Source organism: Lonchura striata, chromosome 11, assembly GCF_050655825.1.
Source record: "Lonchura striata isolate lonStrDom1 chromosome 11, ASM5065582v1, whole genome shotgun sequence".
Classification (NCBI taxonomy): domain Eukaryota; kingdom Metazoa; phylum Chordata; class Aves; order Passeriformes; family Estrildidae; genus Lonchura; species Lonchura striata.
This window is the reverse complement of record NC_140713.1, coordinates 20,664,132-20,683,430: the sequence shown is the minus strand read 5'-3', so window position 1 is coordinate 20,683,430 and position 19,299 is coordinate 20,664,132. Positions and strand designations below refer to the sequence as shown.

Genomic DNA, 19,299 nt, shown 5'->3' with positions numbered 1-19,299 from the left:
GAGTTTGACTGTTCAAAGGAGTTCCAACTTGGCAGTGGCTGATAAACAGAAGGCTCTTGTAAACCTAGTGTAAATGTTTTAAAAACTCTCAGTACTTATCTATTATTCACAGTTCCATGCAGTATTTATTGTGACAACATTCAGGGCTCAGAGAGCTGGGAGCTTGGTCCTGGCCTCTTAGAAACTCCCTGCCCTGTGCACTTTGAAAGGGAAAGGGAATGTTTGTTTCAAATACATGAAGTGTAGGCAAATGGAGGTAGGAATGCAGGAAAATGTTTCTATTTGATACTGTTTCTTTCACCATCCTTTTTCCCACTTGGCTAGAGAGTAACAGGCCCTTCATTCTTTGCCGTGTAACGTTACCCTTGTTGATCTCCCCTGTAGAGATTATAAAAATGTAACACATTTTTATACCATTTCCCCTTTAAATATTTGTATTCTTTTATTTTGATTAATAAAATAGTAATTTCAGCAATGACCTAGGGAACCTGGGGAACAATAAAAGCTGGCAAACCTGTTCTCAAACTTTGCCAATTCAGACTGTATTAGCAGTTTACATACATCAGTGTGGGGAAATGACAACTATCTGGGAAAAGTACCTGAAACAGAATTCAACCTCTCTTTCATGGTGTATAGGTGGAAAAGTGATGTTCTGTTGCTTAAAGAAGAGGATCAAGAACATCTCTATCCCTAATTGTTTTACAATTTTATACAACTTTAAAGTGACGTATTCCTCTTAAAATGGTAACAATAGCACCTAAATACTATTGTTCCCATTTTTTTCCTTGTTTCATGTGGTTTATGCCAAGAGCTGTGTTGTTCTGCAGTTTAAGGCAAATTATGTCTATTGGACCAAATATTTTTATACCTTTTTATAATTCACTCAACTACCTGGATTATGCTGCTAAAAGAATGTGTTCTTCCTTGTTGGATGTTTGCTACCCAAGCAGAGCTCCAAACATCTCACGACTTCACTAAGTTCAGCAGCAGCAGGAAGCCTCAGGCAGGCTGCAAGAGCATGAATGCAGCACTTGCTGACATGAATCCACAACAAATGTGTTTATCACCATAAAAGGATGGAGTGATTTTAAATGCTTTTGTATGAATTGTTGGGGGAAACATCAAACTTGTTCATCAGCATGTGCTCGCTCCTACAGAAAATTAATAAAAAGGGTGATTTCTTACAAAAATAATCACTTTATCTGTGACCTCTTAAGTCTTGATCCTGAGCTTAAGAACTTAACAATTACAGAGTAATTTATATACATTATAGGTGCAATATTGAGAGATTTGCTTTACAGCAAGTTATAATCCCACAACCAAAAGTTACATCTCTCTATCTCCTGGGGGTTAATTATACCATGATCTTTCTTTGGCCAACACTTCCTCACTGTTCTACAAGTACCAACCCCTTTATCTCCCCAATTATCTATCTGACTAATAGAAGCTAAACTTGGAACTAAGTTTTTCAATCTATATTTTATTTTCAAATATTTTTATCAATGCCTGTCCCCTAAAGCTTGAATACCTTACATTTCGTCTGTTTTTCAGCCAGGGGGGTGCTGCATCTCTCTGTGACTCTTGGGCTTGTAATGTATATAAATAAAAGTGTCTTTGTTAATTCTTACTAGGGAGAGAGAAAAAAATTCAATGTTTAAAACTAAAAGAACTAAAATACATCAAAACACTGCCAAGTGTTTTGATGAGCATAAAAGAAGGGCAATGTCATCTTCACTCTCATTAAATTGAGACAATCTGTTAAGCAGCTCTGTATAGAAGTGCAGCAGATCTCAGTATCCAGTGCTTGCCTGAACTGGTGTCTGCAGACCAGTGATGTCCTGTGGCTAAGCATCCTCTTTCCTTTTCCTTCACACTGATTAGTTTGGAATCTAAAATCTCCCTGTAGAAATGGTTCCCATCACTGAGTTTTAATCTGCCAAACTGACACAGAAAGGACACGACATCCATCTTCAGACCAGCCGAGTGAATAAACTGAACTGCAGCAATCAGTCAACCCCTGAGCACACGAGGCTTTTCTGCTGTGGTGTGGGCACAGCAAAGAGGCAAAGGGAACTGCACCACCTGCACTAGATATTCTGGAGAAGAGAAAGAAAGCCTAAGAATATCACAGAATTATTTAATAAACACAGGTCATCAGTGGAAAAAATGCTTCAAGTCGCAAACGGTGCTCTGACTGAAATGACTCCGGTTAAAAATAGGAATTATCGCAGAAATTCGCCACGCGGTGGCACTTGGAACCTCGGAGCCGGGGCGGGAGCTCCCGGGGCCGCAGGCTCAGCGCAGCCCCGGGGCACGCACTCGCCCAGGGCAACTGCAGGAGCAGCAGAAAAGATGAGGAAACCACTGAAAATGTGTGAAACACACAAACACATTTCTCACAGCACTGCATGTAACAAAGATATTAACTTAAACCTCGTTTCGTTGTACCCACCGTCATGTGACTGAACTGATGGAAAACAGCAGCCCTGGGGATTCTATTTCCAGGGAACAGGACCTCATGACTGAAAGGCAACATTAAAACACCCTCGAGCAACGTCCAACCTTTGCAAATTACCATCAAGATATGCTGCAGATGGCACAGACAAATTTTGAGACCAGCTTACGAGTGTCCTTGATGTAATTTTCTCCACACTCTCCACACTGTGAGACAGTCCAAGAACAGTCCTTGGCAGGAGAATTGACTGTGGTATCTGGATTGCTTAGAGTTTGCCCCACGATATTGATGTCTCTCTCTTCCTGACAAAGCACAATTCACTCACTTCAAACCTGATCTATTTTAATGCAGTACAAGTATCCTACATCCTTTGCTATTAGGCTGTTTTTTTTGTTAATTGTTTATAGTGTTTAATTATTTATGCAGTTGAATGTATTTTGTGTAGAGAAGCATTTAAATGCAGGTACAGCACTTGTACCTTTCTCTGCCCATGAAAGTCAATCCACAGGACAGGAGGATGAGTCTGCACTTCTCAGGACACCAACTTCTGCTTTCTGCCATCACCTGCCTCCCTTCTTTACTGTGTGGGTCTGGATCAAGAGACAATGACAGAAATAAGTGTTCTTGGCAACTCCTGGCTGTTCTGAGAAGTCCTTACTTGTGCCACAACTGGTAAGGCAAAGCCAGTGATAAAAGTGGTGTAATATCACCCTTGTACAGCTCCTTTTTCCTGCAGTGTATCACCCTCATCCACAATGATGATTATTATTATTATCATTAGTAGTAGGACTGTCGGAATAATTATTTTAATTCCTGTTATTAATAAGACTATCTACAACAAGTAATTCTGATTAATCATCAGATGAATTACCATAGTCATATACTGTCCCATGGAATAGTGAACTAAAAGAAAAATTAATCCAAGAACAATATAAAACTACATTAAACTTCATTATAATCTTCACTCAGAACTGTAATCTCATTACTTCAGGACCATTCAAGTATAACAGCAGTTTTAAATTCAAAGCATATTCCTTACCAAAAGAAATCTAAATTACATTCTGTGATTCTAACTAATGCAGTCTAATATTTATGTAATGGTATGTTAAGAAAATAGTTCTGGATTCTGTAATTTATGTGGGCTAAGAATTCATTTTTACTTGAAGAGAAAGATTAGATGGATGTTAAAGCATGAAAAATTCCCTCTGGGGGAAAAAAAAAAAAAAGAAGGAAATAAATCTAGGGCTAATATTAATTACTGCACCTTTCCAAATAAACACATATACAAAAAAAATTATTATTAATGAGACAGCTAGGCAGATGTTTCTGAAAGAGGATAGAAAAATAAGTTGTACCAATTGCATGAGAACAAACACAGAACATTTTTCCTCCTTGTGGCTATATGGCTTTTATCTGTATTATTAAAAATTCTTAAAAAGTGTTAAAGAAAAGCTGAAAAATGTTCTTGGCATTGCAAGAGAAGATGCTGAATACACTAAAAGATTGACTAGCAAATAGCAGCACATCATAACAATTCAAGAAACAAATATTTAAAGTAGGTAATTAACAAAGAATATTTGGAAGAATGCTTGGGATCATTGAGCTGATAGAGGGACAGCCTCAGCTCTGCAGTTCAGGCAGCCCTTCCTCAACTACAGAATGCTGAAATGGGACCAAAATGGTGCTACTGAAACAAGACAATAAAAACTGCCATATGCATTTACATCCACTCCCATCCCATCCTCCACCAGAACTGCTCCTGCAGCCTCCACGGAGAGCACTCAATGGACACATGCTCAGGACAGGCTGGGTAATGTGTCCCAAATATCAGGTATTTGTCTCAGATTTGCAGGTACATCCCAAAATGCACAGTAGAGGCTTTGGAACATCGTTGCTTCAGATCCTCAACAAAAGAAGTCATCATGGTTTGTGGGTTAAATAAAAAAAAGAGTTTATAGTCACCACATGCTCATGATTTGTCTCATTAATCTTTAATGGCAGCTAGAAGCTACAGGTTTATAAATATCTCTTTTTCATAATTGTGACAAGCAGTGACTAGATGCAGTTTTGGTGGAAAATTTTCTGAAATACTGTAAGGCTAGGTAAATTACAAGGCATTATTAGAAAATGTTGATTTTGACTTTTGGTGATATTACATTAACTTTTACAAACATTAGAAACAAACATTATTTGGTGAAATAGAAACATTGCAGAAGATGCTACAACTGAAAGTAATTTACTAGTCCAGTACAGAGTTTAGTAACAATCTTTTTTTTCAGAATGAAGTCACAGTAAATCAAAGAAACAGTAATAAAAACCTGCACGTTGAAGAACAGTCTCTTCACCAGACAGAACCTCTGTTTGTGTAACGCTACAAGGGAGGAGTTGGGTTTGTTCAAACCTCTCCAAGAACAGCAATTCTGTCACAGCAATTTTCCTGCAGTGCAACCTGGATTCGTGTCTGGATGTTGGCAGGTTTTGCACCCAGGGTGCCCCTCCATGAAGGAGGCACAGGAGGTACACAAACATCTTTTATACCACAGTTCAGAGACTTGACACACAAGTAATCCCAGCCAATTTTAGTTTGACTACTTTTGATCAGCTTTGCAAACACACTTCTTAGCTCTTTGTGTTTAAAAGTGTAGCACAGTTTGGCTGCACTTTAAGATACAGAAATACAAAAATTTTGAAACTCACAACAGTAACACAGCTTTTGTCCTAGAAGGTGGTAAGTGTAACGTGTGAGACTTGATTATGCAATGTTATGAAATATTGTCTTGTTATTGTTATTCAGAGGAGTTTCTCATGATTTAGTGAAGTCAGGTTAGACAAAAAAGAGCCTAAAGTTGTAACACCATTTAAGACACACAGTTTCCTTAATGACACTTTAAACAGAGTATTCTATACATAACACACTGATACATGGACTGATACAAGTTAATCCCTATAAAAACAGGTGCACCATAGAATTGCATAGAAAGAAATCCCTGGCATTAATAGCTTGCACTGGAGACTAGGACTTTCTCCCTACCTTTCTAGATCAAAGCACGTATGTTTTTTAAAAAGCACATCTCACACTTGACATTATTCTTTGCTATAGTCTTTGGAATCACTAGTGCATATGTAATTTCAAGCAATTTTTATACTTCATGCTAGTGTTTAATATCTAAAAAATGAAAATTGCAAGGAAAAAAATTCCCTGCCTCCCCCTCCAAAAATCTAAATTAAAAATTATCTTCCTATGTAGCATAAAAATAAAATCAAATCTTTCTTCAACAACAGAGACCTCAAGCAAAAGCCAGAGTGATTAATGAAGAGGATATTCATACAAGATGGGGAAACCCAGGGTCAAAAATCCTTTCTGTGAGGGTATTAAAACAGTATTTGTAACTTGGATAAAGGAAACCTCCAAGGAATAGCCATTGGTTTTATAGCTCATTATCCACTTTGCTCATGGAAGACCTACATTCAAGCCCATACACAGACGTAAAGAAATACCTTTATCACTTCTTTACTTTAGGGTAATTTTCTCCTATCAGCTGAACCTGAGAAAACCTTCACTGAAACAGGTGTGTTTCCCTGAACATGTTTAATTTTGAAATACACCACTGTCTTCCATTTTAAACAAAACACTGATCAGCTCTACATGAGGCCAGTGGTCTTTGTTTTCCAGCAATATTGACTATATTTACTTCTTGCCTTGAACTATTTGTGTTGAAAAATCCTTAATTTCAGTGGTCAAAAATATTTCCATTCCATTAGTAATCCTTCCATTTACTCCAAGCATGTGCATGTGGAGTACGTACAGGAAGCAGAATTACTGAGGATTTGCCAAAAAGCCATGCAGAATAGCTGGAAGGTAAAAGTAATTTACTTCAGGCATTCCTGAGCACTTTTGTTTAATGATATAAACCCTGCAGACAGATTAAACCCATCACAAAAAATTAACAATATGCATTAAACAGCATCCAATAAGTAAAAGTTGAAAAGGCCAGGCCTCCATGGACAGATTTCATAGAAAACTAGAACTTCTGGCTTCAGATAGAATATATATTTAGAATATTTGTGCAAGAAGTGAATATATACAACCAACATACTCTGTTATATTAACTGTAGTCACAATTGGTTTCTTTTTTACATAAATGTAGAGGTGTACCAGGAAGACATATTTCTGACCGACATTTCTTTCACTGTAATATGGGAAAATATTATCAAATCTTTCTGGCTGCTATAGATACACAATTTCTGGCACAGCTAAAAATGTGTCAGGAATAAGAATTATTGTGTTTTTGTAAAAATTTCATTTTAATGACAAGTTCATTATTGGATTTGTGGTGGGAGAGCTAAGGAACACGTGAGCTTTATTTCTAGGAAATGCTGAAAGGCACATAAAAATTTGAATATATGATATGTTCAAAAAATCAGATTCTGAGTATTCTGCAGGTTACTTTACATTAAAATTAGCAGCTGCTTGCCTGTTGGCATTATGGAAAAACATTTCACATATCTGTAAAGAGATGATGCTCAAGCATGAACAGACATTTGTTCATTCAAGTGATATATTTGCCCCTCACATCTGCTGAAACAACTGAGTGTGCACTTACTCTGTTGTTTACTGAGATACTGAGGCACACACATTCACATCAAAAAGTTACTTGCAAGTGGTAAAAGGAGAAAAAATTAATTTACCTGAAATTATGTACGTTTAGTTAAAGTAAGTACACCACCTTCAGTTACTGAATTTATGTTAATAAATAATATGTTTAGCTAGCTGGGTCACTTTAATAGTTCTCATTGGTTTTGGGATTTCTAATAATTAAGGTAAATCTCCAAAATAATTGCCACAGAAGGCATAGAGTCACATGCAAAAACCCTACCAGTTCCAGTGTGAAGCAGCAAACATCCATGTCTATCAGACATACAGTACAACTCGACTTGCTGGATAAATGAGCATTATATGGATAAATGAGCATTATATGGATAAATGAGCATTATATGCCCATAAAACAACATGGCACATTTCATAAAGCTACAACTTTGCACCATAAATGACAGACACAATTTTACACCTGCAGAGACGTAAGCAATGAATAATTCACTTAGAAGTGAAGTGCACAACCTAAGGATTATTGCCTTGCTTAAACCATCCTGGTATTACTTGGAAAGGGAGGGGGCATGGACCCCATTCATGCATATAAAACCATTTTTTCCAGAAACAGATTGGCTTGAGAATTTTCAAATATTTAACTTTGTTTGTGAACATTTTTTCTTGAACAGTATTCTTTAGAAATACAGTTTTGAAATGATACTTTGCTCAAACTCCCAATAAAAAATTTGGTGTCCTGCCAACTTGAAAATTACCCCCTTCAATACAGGTTTTTCTCCTCAAAGTCATTGTTTATGTATTAAATAAATATAATTTGACATTTCTGTTTCATCTCCACTTATCACAGTGCTTCTAGCAATTATTTGATGGACTAGATGGGCTCAGATTGAAATCTAATGGATTGAAAACTACAAGAATGCTGCCAGTGGAAAAATACTCCCAGCCACTGAACTGAACACATATTTGGAAATGTGAATAAACCTTTCTCAGAAATAAATTCATGCGACAGATGTGCAAATGTGTAATTGAAGTAGTGTGGTTTTGGCATATGTTACTGATAATTTCTATGAAAATACCTCAATTTCCTTCCACAGACTTCACCAATGGCATTCTGTGGTCCAAGCTGGCTGGGTGCAGCCTTCCCTTTCCAGGCATTACATTGGAACTGCCTCTAAACCTTCTACAAGACCAAGTCTTCTCCTGGACTTGCACGTGTCTCACCAATAATCTCTGATCAAGCCCACAAACTTACTCACAAAATTTAGGTTAACTGCTTGAAAGCTCAAGAGACTGTTTTGCAAAACCCTCTCCTGGTATGCTTCAAAAGGTTGAATATTCAGATTTGTGTTTGACAAAGGTGGCCATAAATAAAAGAACAATAATATCTGAACAGTGTTATAAAGCTGTAGCCCAATTCTGCCTGCAAAATTCCAACCAAAACCAACAATAAGTTCACCTAAATCATGATCAAAAATAAAGTGAAATACAACAACCTCCTTGTGCACTTGAGGCAGGTACATCCACTTAGGTAATCCAAATCAAAAGTGTTTAAGCCACAGGTGCTAGAAGAAGATTTTAAAACTTTTTTAGAGACTTTTAGAGATTTTTGCAGACCTGCATATGCTGCATAAATCAAATTACAATGAAAACTACATAAATCAAACAACAATGAAAACTACCAATCACTGGAAAATAATTTTGGAGTTCTAGAATTGCTCAGTGTTAAGAATGGTTTTTAGCGCTCTCTGTGTTTTTTAAAGCCATTGAAACAATAAAGAGAAAATCCTGTTAAAACTTCATAAGCAAAGTTGCAGCATTGGTTGATCTAAAATACATAGAAACTACTTTTTTCTCCAAGCATTTTCATTAGTCCACATAGCTGCTGTTGGTTCACTCTGTCAGTTAAAAAGGCCAAAATTTGGAAAGCTACAACACATAAATAAATGATGGTTTGCTATATTTCTATCAGATTTCAAAGTGCTTTCAAATGGAGACAAGTCCTTTTCCTTCTCTCCAGTATTAAGGCTCTTATAAAAAGTAAAGTTCAACTAAAAGACACTTGGGCTTGCTTTATCAAATACACCACTTAATATGTTTTAATCATGAACATTTTAAGACCCTAGCTGTGCAATTCTAGCTTTATAAATGTGTTCTAGTAAGTTACAAGATTACTGTATTACAAGATGGGGACCTTAATATACTAAAATGTGAAATACTCAATAGATAGTGACAGTGTATTTCTGTTAAGTTTAGTTTCATTAAAAGCACAGGGATTAGGACACTGACTGGGAAATTAAAACCAAGCTACCAATACTACAGGAAGTAGCCTTGCTGTTACTTCCATTAAATCAGAACCAGTAATCTAGAGAAATAAAATTAAATCTTCTTTTCCCATTGAGTTTCCAAAACTCTTTTCCCCCCAGAATTTATAAGTTTAATTATTATGACTAAATCAGACCCTCAGGAGACAAAACTGCTCTCAATTCTCACCAGAGTCAAAAGGTTCTTCAAGAACTCATTACTCCAGACATCACTCAAGCTGCCTGGGACACTTAACCCTTCCAAGAAACACAAAAATGCAGTTTAAAAAATTGCATTTAATCCCAAAACAACCTACAGAAAATTCAAAACCTAAAGGCCTGATCTTACAGCCCTTCACAACCAGAAAATCCCACTGACATGGTTTTACCACTGTCATTAGTTATATTTGCAGAGGCCCCACTCCAGCAAACACATGCATGCCTCAATGCTGGCAAATCAGCACCCAGATTTGGCACCAGCACAACCTGTATTCAGCTGAACTCCTGAAAAAGCACGTTTTAAAAGGAAAAGGCTTTGTTTAGTGCCAATATAATTTAAAACATCTATGTGAAGGCAGAAATCAGGATGCTGTGTAATTTTGATTGATATAATTTTATATGGCAAGGTAGAACTTTCTTTGATTTCTCTGATTAAACCTCACCAGTTTTGTAAAATCCCTCACTTACTGAAATTATTATGAAGAATTTGGAGCAGGAAATTCAGAAAGTAGGCTCCTGCACTGATGCTGTTTAATTAAACTGTCAAAAGGAATAAAAATGAAGGTGTTGCTCATGATGCAGACTGGAATTACGGATTCAGCTCGTGTCGTCTCTCGTTTTTTTGGTGCAATTCCACGACTTGCCTGCTGACCTGAACACAAGCAGCTCTGTGGGACCAATCCTACTGAAACGAACACCAGATCCTAACAAACTTTTCCATCAACGTACCACACGAATTCTAAACCAAAACACTTTCTTTTTAAAATCTCTCAGTGAGTTGTGTTTCAAATAGGATGTGATGCTATCTTTCTGCTTTCTAACTATGATTAAAAACCTGAAACAGGGTTCAAAAGTAAAAAAAAAAAAAAAAAAAAAGAAAGAAAAAAAGAAATAAATCTTTGTTTTAAATCTGATACTTTCACTGCATAATGAAACACAGCTACGCCTTGGGGCATCCATACTTTTGTCTTTTGGGGTTCAAAACGAATGTGTCCCTCAGCCTGCACCGTCAGGCCCCTGACCCCGCGGGACAATGAACACGGGCGGTCAGCGAGGCGCTGAGGGCCGGTCCAGCCCGAGCCGGAGCCGGGCTCGGTTTGAGCACGATTAGGCAAATAGGAGGGAGGGATGCCCTGCGGCAGTGCCTTCCGTGGAACCTGCTGAGGTGACAGCAGCTCAGCCTGACCTCCGGGGCCGGGAGGATGTGCACTCACCTGCGGATCCCGGTCCTGACCAGCAAATCCCGCACATTCCCGGCCCCTGTCAGCGGAGCCCGGCCGGCAGCCGCTCGCTGCTTTGGTGGAAGCCACAGTGCCCGGGACACTGAGGGGGAACCCCCGCCCGGCCTCCCTGCCCACACCCCGTGAGCGCCCGGGAGGCGAGCCAGGGTTCCCCCCGGCGCCGGTGGTGACACGGAAAGCACAGATTTACCCTTCTGTAAACAGAACTCGGGAAAACTCCTCCGGGCGGCTGGCGGGGCAGGCGCCGAGGGGAGCGCGCCGAGCCCCCCGGGAGGGGTCCCCCGGCCCTGCGCGGGCTCCGCGCTCCCCCGTGTCAGATGAAGTGGATCCAGGCAGAGCTGTCGGGGTCCTGCGGGGGCCCTGCGACGGGCGGGACGCGCTGCCGGCCCCGCAGCCGGTAGTTCTTGCCCTCGTTGTTGTCCCAGTACTCGGCTCCGGCCACGCGGTAGCGGACGGCGAACTCCAGTGTGGTCTCGGCGGCGGCGCCCAGGGGCAGCATGAAGGCGAAGCGGTCGGTGATGCCGTCGGCCGGCGCGGGCGGCTGGTACGTGGCGGCAGCCTCGGCGCAGCTGGCCCAGCCATTGAGCGTGTAGCGCACCGACACGACCTTCTCGTAGGCGAGGTTGAGGACGCGCACGGCCCCGCGCAGCCCCGCCGGCTCTGCCCGCACCCACTCCAGCCTCACCTTGTGCTGCCGCACCCGCTCCGCGAAGCCGGGGCTGGCGCCGGGCTGCGGCGGGAACAGCGGCTCCAGCAGCGGCGGCGGCGGCCCGAACAGCACCGGCTCCAGGTCGCCCAGCGCCGGCGGCTTCCTGGTCTTGAGGAGGTCGGCGGGACGCGGCGTCGGCGGCGCGGGCAGCGGCACCCGCGGCAGGTCGGCCTCGCAGAAGAGGTGCACGGAGGTGAGCTCCAGCCCCAGGGAGTCGGCGAACCGCACGGTCTTGCGGCGAGACGGGCTCTGCTGCAGCGCGGGGCGCAGGCTGCGGTCGCCGGGCGTGGGCAGCGACTTGGCGCGGCGGCGCTGCGTGGGGCTGGGGGGTACCGCGGGCAGCGTGGGCTCCCGGCCGCGGCTCGGCGGCGGCTTCTCGCCCGCCGCTTCCCGCACCACGGGCGTGGGCGCGGCGTCGCCGTCGGGGCTGCAGCCCGCCCTGCATTGCTCGGCCAGGCTGCCATAGAGGCAGGCGCTGCAGCTGAAGTTACGCGGCAGGTAGAGCCGGGGTGGCGGCCCGGGCACCGAGCTGTGCAGCGAACCCGCCTTATCCATGGGGTGCCGGCGGGAGCGGCGGCGGTGCCGGCGGCTGGCGCGGCACCCGGAGCCCCTCCTCTTGATGGCAAGGCGGCTTTAGCGCCCGGCCCGCGGGCTGTGTCTCTCGCCCGGACCCAGCGGGATGCCGTCGGCGCTGTCCAGGTCGCGGCCGGCCCCGGGGGATGCCGGTGGGTTCATGTGTGCGGGGGCGGCGGCGGGACCGCGGCGCTCTGGCTGCCGCCGCTGGTGACGCGCCGCGGTCAGGCAGCGACACACGCCCCGAGCCATCCTTCCTTCCCCATGGCTCCCACCCGCCCCAGCGCCCGCCTCGGTGTCGGCCTCGCCGCGGTGCCCAGCTACACCCGCGGCTCCCCCTTCCCGCTCTCCTCGGTACCGCGGCTACGCCGTCCCTCTCTCCTCCTCCTCCTCCTCCTCCTCTCCTCGCTCTGTTCTGGGTCTTTCCTCGAGGATCTCATCCAAAAAGAGGAGGCGGCAGGGATTCCCTAGTGGAAGCATTAAAATTCATAGCGGTGCTCTCGGCTCGTCCGATCCCGTTACAGAAATAGCTGCGAGAGGAAGAGGCAAAGCCGGGCTTGGGAAGATTACACGGGCCGATAAGAAACAGCTGGCTCGCAAGTTGGATCTTACAGTGTACATTTAAAGGAAGAAATCCAGTTGATCTGCTGTAATGCGTTTACAGTACATCTGCCGAATAAAATACACCTGCCGCGCGTCTTCGTCGGTGTAAAAGGAGCTCCGGCCGAAACAGGGGGGATGACTTTGTGAAACATAAACCGCCGCCTCTTGTCAGAAGAGCATCTGGAAATTGCTGAGCAATATTCAAATAAATTACATTATAATGACAGTTCTCTGATGTAGCTGGTCCAAGGAGCTAAACCACCACTTTAGTAAGCCGCTTCATTCCAGACTTTCCGTAATCTGGGACTCATTTTTAATTAGTAAATGGCATTAAAAACAATGATCCTACCATCCTGCCAGAGCCTGAGCCTGAACTGTGTTGACATGTGATTCTGATTTAGCTTCTGAGCAGGAGCTTTTTACACCTCTAGCATTTTATCTGCAGCACTTGGTGTTCCTTTGACAGTGGAAATGCGGCTGATAAGATTAAGAATAGGACAAGTAAACCTGATAAGGACTAAGAGGAAAAAAAAAAAAAAAAAAAAAAGCCACCAGAACACAGGAAAAGTTACCCACTGTCTCATATTAGAACAATCAGCTTTAGTTCCTTTACTAATAAGTATGAAAATAATTCCTAGATTATTACTGCTGGCTTCCAAATCTTTTTAATGACAGATGATTCATAAGTAGAGAAAGTTATGCCCATCGGTATTAAATTTGACACCATTATATTTCATTGTGCAACTCTCTCACATTTGCAGCCTGATTACAGGTCTTGAAAAATCAAATAGTAACAACATAAATAAGTACATCTGAATTCATTAGCCCAGAATCTTTAAATCGTCTCACTTGTCCATTAACACACACCATGGGATTTTTTTTTTTTTGAGGTCTCGACCTGTCTCCCTCACAGAAATGAGTATTTCAGTAAAAGAACATGAACTCATGTCTGGTTTTTGTCTACTCATGTTAAAATGGGGACAAGGACAGACTCAAACAATTCTTCAAACATGTTTTAAGGCTACATCCTTTTGAATTAATTTTTCCATAATTTCTCTCTTTCATAATGAACATTTTCTAATGAACTAACACTTGGTTTTACTGACGTTCATTTCACTTAAAATCAAGTAGAGAACTTTATTTTTTACATCAATATGCAAAGTCTTTATATTTTTAAACTACTGCGAAACTAACAACACTAATAAGCTAAATGGGTTTAAACCAAATTACCCATTCAGTCAGGTCTGGATGTTTTTGTGGTATGCCTGGGAACACAACTTTGGAGTAATTTAGCTTCTGCTGTACTTTACACAACTAGGGTGCCTCTGTAAAGTTGCACTTCCCCGCTTCTGGTAATGTTAGTTGCCCAACTTCTTATCATAAACTTGTGTAATACTATTGCTTTTTGGCTTTCTCAAGTTTCCTCTTTCCTTCCACAACCATGGTATTTCATGAAACCAAAAACCCCAACTCCCTTCTCCGGTGACTGCAGGTGAGGTAGTTCATGTAACTGAGTTGAAAATACAGATTCCTCCAAAGTAGTAAGCAAAAAAAGCATAAAACCTGAGAAATCACAGTGAAAATAAAGGGAAAAAACCCCGAGCCAACACAATAAACTTTGAACTAGCCAGGTCAAGGCAGCACGAGATGCAGGGGCACTTCAGCCTTGTCTCAAGTACTGTCACTGTGTAAACACCACCAGAATTCTCACTATGGTATTTCTCACTTTCTTCTCCCAGTCCAAACATTCCCAGCAAGCCTCACTGAATCTGAGGATGCTGCTGCTTTCTTTTTACTCTTGCTCACTTGCCAAGTGTGCTGTGGGGACTCTCACCCACGTCTTTCACTTCTGAGGGTGTCCTTACTACCAGGCTGGTCTGCCCCCTCTGATGAATTTTAAGACAGATGCAGTAAATGAAATCTTGAGCACTGAAATTTAACAAATACACACGCAGACATTCCCTCAAATAGCCTGAAGCTCTTTGCATCCTTCTGTGATGTGGAAACTGTGGTTCGAGTTAAAGATGGGAAGCATCGGGCACTGTTTGTAAAAGGAAATTTAAAAAGAAATTTTGGGTTTGCCTACTATAAATATTTGTACACAGCAAATGCTGAAATCCTTAGTGCACGTAAGCACTACCACACACAGAAACTGTGGTTTAATGCATGCAGTAGTAGGCAGCCATCCACCACCTCCTCTAGATCTTAATTTAGTCCACAAAATTTTGAAAACTGAAGTTTCAAAGCCTAATCTATCTCTGCTTTTATAGCACTATGGTAAGGACGTTTTTCAAAACTCTTTTCTAAATAATACTGTCAAAACCAAGCTGATACAGAAATCATTAGTACTGCCCTAGCTACCCCCTTTAAAGAAAAATATCTATTATCTTTTTGCTGGAAAGTAGTATTATTGTGACAAGATAATTTTGAAGGTGCCAGCACTAATGGAGACAGCATCCTGTAAATTCTAGAGCTCTGCAGATTTGCTCTATTATAGGGCAAGAACAGAAAGTCTTACATTGCAATTAATGTTGACAGCCTTAGGAAATGGTGCTCAGGCATTATTTTCATTCCTCCAGATTCCTCTCCCTCTGCAGATTTAAATAGCATTGTCACAGGATAAAGGTTTGTCCTAATTAACATTGTCCTAATAACATTTTGTTGACCTGTCTCTGCATCTTCCAGATGATGTCAAAATTTTTAAAGACAGCCTCTTGTTTGCTGTGTGAGCTGAGTGCCCCTGACATTTCTGCCATGCCAAAGTGCATTTAAAATCCATCTGATGCCTGAGGATTTCCAGCTAAATGAACAGAGATGTTTGGTCCCGTTTTGTTAAAAGATTTCCAAAGAAAGAGACAGAACTGCAGCAGAAAGTGAATGGGGAGCTTTCTTCTGCTGCATTTATTGATTGTGTGGAGTCCAGGTAATCGAGGAGAAAGCAAACACCAGCGCTGGGGAGCATTAGGCAGAACCTCGATGGAACCATTAATAGGGCAGAGTGTCTGAGTGCTGGGGCTTATCCAAAGTGGCCCCTGTCACATGTCCACTTTAACTTTCCAGAACAGGTTTATATTTAGCAGGCAGATAAAATGGATGTAAAGGCGAAGTGCATTACGGTTACAGCAGCTTTGGAGATGAAGCTGTGACTCAGTACATGAACTGTAAAGGTCAACTTCTACTCTCATTCGTGCAGCTCCTCTGAAGCTGATGAACTATGTAGGTGTTACATGAGAATATCACCCCCAAATTTAATAATCTTATGTGACTACATGAATGTGACAATGGTACTTACACTGGCAGTCTGTAAGCCTGGCGTGATACAGTTGTTCTGCATGCTTCTACTTTAAAAATACCTTCCCACACTGATGATTAACTCAGACTTTATTTATTTCCCCAAGAAAATATCTTAGTCACATCTCAAGAATTGCCAGATTAGAATCAGATAGTGTGCTTGAGGTATATAAAAGAACAATGGTATTGATTTCTGTGTCAAATACTATCTTTACCAACCAGGTTATACAGTCTTTATCTATTAAGGTGAAAATTCTTTGATTCATAGAGTTAAATCAAGAATTTTTGATGTCAAATCAGTGAGTGAATTCCAGCAGGCTGAAAGTTCTGCTAAACAAGACGTGACACTTGGAAAGAGTGTTTTGTGCTTGGGTATTGGTTTTTAGGGTTTTGGTTTTGTTTTGTTGTTGCCTTTTTTTTTTTTTTAAGTATTTGGACCCAAATGAAGACATGGCATTAATAAGAAAATAGAATTTTAAGAGTTTACCTATGTTCTTGACCTTGTGAATCTGCCTTAGAGTATGATGATGCTCACACACAATTTTATTAATTAAGCATTAACTGTCTGCTGACTTTGGAGTGGCTAAAGACTTTTGGAGAGGAATAAAAAAAAAAAAAGCCCAGTTACGACAGTAAAAAAGAAAAAATACCCTAACATGAACATCACATTTCTGGAGAAAATGATAAAGAGCATTTATTTTTCTTATATAAATAATTATACACTTTTTAGAAGGACTGAATTTTCTTAACAAGGATTAAGTCACAGCAAGCAGGTTTGGGACTCTTTCAGTCCTAGAACTTTTAACACAACTCTTCATGTCAGTATCTGAAAAAATGCACTTAGGGATGTTCCCAAATCCCATTTTCTAGTAAGAGTCATTGTGACTCAGTCTTCATATCATGGTGTAAAATAACCACAGGGCTTTCTATCAACTGCAAATGGTCTCTGTAGCACTAGTTCATGACTTTATAGAACCAAAAATAAGCTTGTGGCATACTTCATTTTTTTTCACAGTTAGAAGAAAATAGACCATTTTCTTCCCTTCTTTGTACACCTTTTTGCTGGAAAGTAGTATTTGTATAGTAAAATATTTTCCAATCTGTTTTCCATATTTAGATACAAAATACAAACTCTACAAAACAAGCATATTTCACAAACAGCCCCAAGATAAAGAAATTCATATATACTTGTTTCAGTTGCATTTTCCACTAAATAGAAAATGCAATGCATATATATATGCACACTTATATCTAGCTGTGAAACTAGAAACATTTTTCAAAGTCCAGAAGGAGATAACTTCTTCCATTCAGACAACTGAAAATAATGCTGGTTCAGTGAGAAAGCTGAAAAATGAATGCATTATCAATTAAAAGTAAAGCCAAAGCTGTTATAATAATTTTAAGTTGCAGCCATTCAGTTTAAATTGCAGACAATCAGTTTTTTAGGATTATATTAAAAAAAAAAAAAGTTGCAGGAAAAACAAACATTATTTCCACATTTTCCAGTGTTTTATACCAGGTAAGAGTTTTGCTGTGTTTTTTGAAACTGTCAAATCAGATTAGACAAAGGTTTTACTACAGCCTGATACAAGAACACAGACTACACTCACGGATTATTCTACAAGACCTGCAGCAGAAGGCCACAAAAGCTGTTGATTAAAGACCTGGACAATAAAGAAACAAATACACAACATTTCAGCCATCATAAACTTTATCAAGTTATGTGCCTTTGAACACAGTGGGTTCTTCCAGCAGAGGAAACAGCAGCTTCTTGTTTTTGTGTTAAGAACAACACCATTCCTGTTCAAGGAAAGGAAATAAAGTTACAGGCTGGATCAGCCAGAAGTGCTTCCTCTATTCAAGGTGCCAAAACAAAACAAGTGAATTGTTGACAACAATGTGAAAATGCAATGATGGAACACCTGAAAGTTAAATCAACATTTTTCTCCTATTGTTTTAGGTCCAAACATCCAAAGGACTGATTTCACTGTCAAATCCTGGAGCAAGAAAGAAAATCAGCCTCTAACTGCATTGTTCTGATGGAAAACAATCAGCTTGCCAGCATGGAATTTCTTCAAGTGAAGGAAATTCAGAAACTAAACTCATACCAGTCAGGAACAATTTCACTGCCAGCAAAATTCTGAGCAACAGCAGGCAAGGAAGTAGTTTAAAAATACATGGGGCTCCCCTATCTCTGAACAGACACTTTCTTAGTCTGTTCTCAATCAAGAGTTAGTTTTTCCTGCCTTTTGGACTGTCTTCCATTTGTGAAAGTTTTCAGATGTGCAGTCTGTCAAAATATCTGACTTCTGCCTATAAGTCAAATCCATTCTGAATGATGAAAAGCCTCAACAGCCTAATCTAAAGCAGAAGTATCCCTATGATGGGAATAAGGCTGTTATTCCTGGGATCTTATACATCTGACTGTTGCATGATTTTAAACACTCTGAACAGGAATTTAGTTTCTAGATATTTGACATCTTCCCCTCTGTAAATACCTCTTTCCCCTCTGGAAACACCTGAATGCTGCTGCTTGCAAATGCTTACCTCACACTGTGATGGGGCTGAACACAGCAGCCTCCTGCTGTCCATCAGAGAATGCTTCATTCATGATTACAGCTGAGGGAACAGTGCACAAGAACTTTCAGTCACGCGGCTTCTGCTCATTCACCTCCTCTGAATCACACATGCAAGACTTACAGGTAACAAGAAAAATCAGCATTTTATATCCTCCAACTAACAGAAAATGGTGGGATCGTCACTAAGCATGGGAGCTGCACAGGAAGAAAAAGGATAGAGTATGAGACATACCCAAACCAAGCTTCTCTAGGCTTTGGGTTTTTTTTCAATATTTACAGTAACAAAAATATTTTCTCAGTTAAATAAAATACACAACAAAATAATAAGGCATTAGAATAGAATCATGATACTGCAGGTGAATTTCTACTGGATGTTACAACACTTGGGATCTTAAACCACCCTACAGGAGGGGTGGATGGTAAGTTAAGGAAGAAGGCAAAGGAGCCCTGTCCTGAGAGTGTTGTAGAGGTGAGACATCTGCCACAGAGCTGAAACTGCAGAGGTTCATGCACTGCATGTACAAGGTAAAGATTACATTTTGAGCTGATGAAAGGTTTGAGACAGAGAACCTTTTTGCACCTCCAGAGATCACGAACAGACATTGTAAGATACGTTTTGAAAGCTTTCCAGTTGGTAGAGATTCTGTAAACTAAAACTAAGATGTTCAGGAGCAATGGGTGGCACTTGCCAATAGGCACTGGATCCCCCACCCAGGCCTCTGC

General features: G+C 41.1%; 1 protein-coding gene across 1 annotated transcript; it reads right to left on the bottom strand.

The window, feature by feature from the left end:
- Positions 1-4,424: 4,424 nt before the first annotated feature.
- PPP1R3E (protein phosphatase 1 regulatory subunit 3E) lies at positions 4,425-19,181 on the bottom strand. The gene has a single exon (XM_085589882.1). It carries the CDS (start codon positions 12,083-12,085, stop codon positions 11,135-11,137), a length of 951 nt encoding a protein of 316 aa, XP_085446008.1. The 5' UTR covers positions 12,086-19,181; the 3' UTR covers positions 4,425-11,134.
- Between the last annotated feature and the right edge of the window lie 118 nt (positions 19,182-19,299).

What these genes read in the sequence shown, in the direction of transcription:
- PPP1R3E (XM_085589882.1), bottom strand. Translation starts at nt 12,085, where the DNA reads ATGGATAAGGCGGGTTCGCTGCACAGCTCGGTGCCCGGGCCGCCACCC.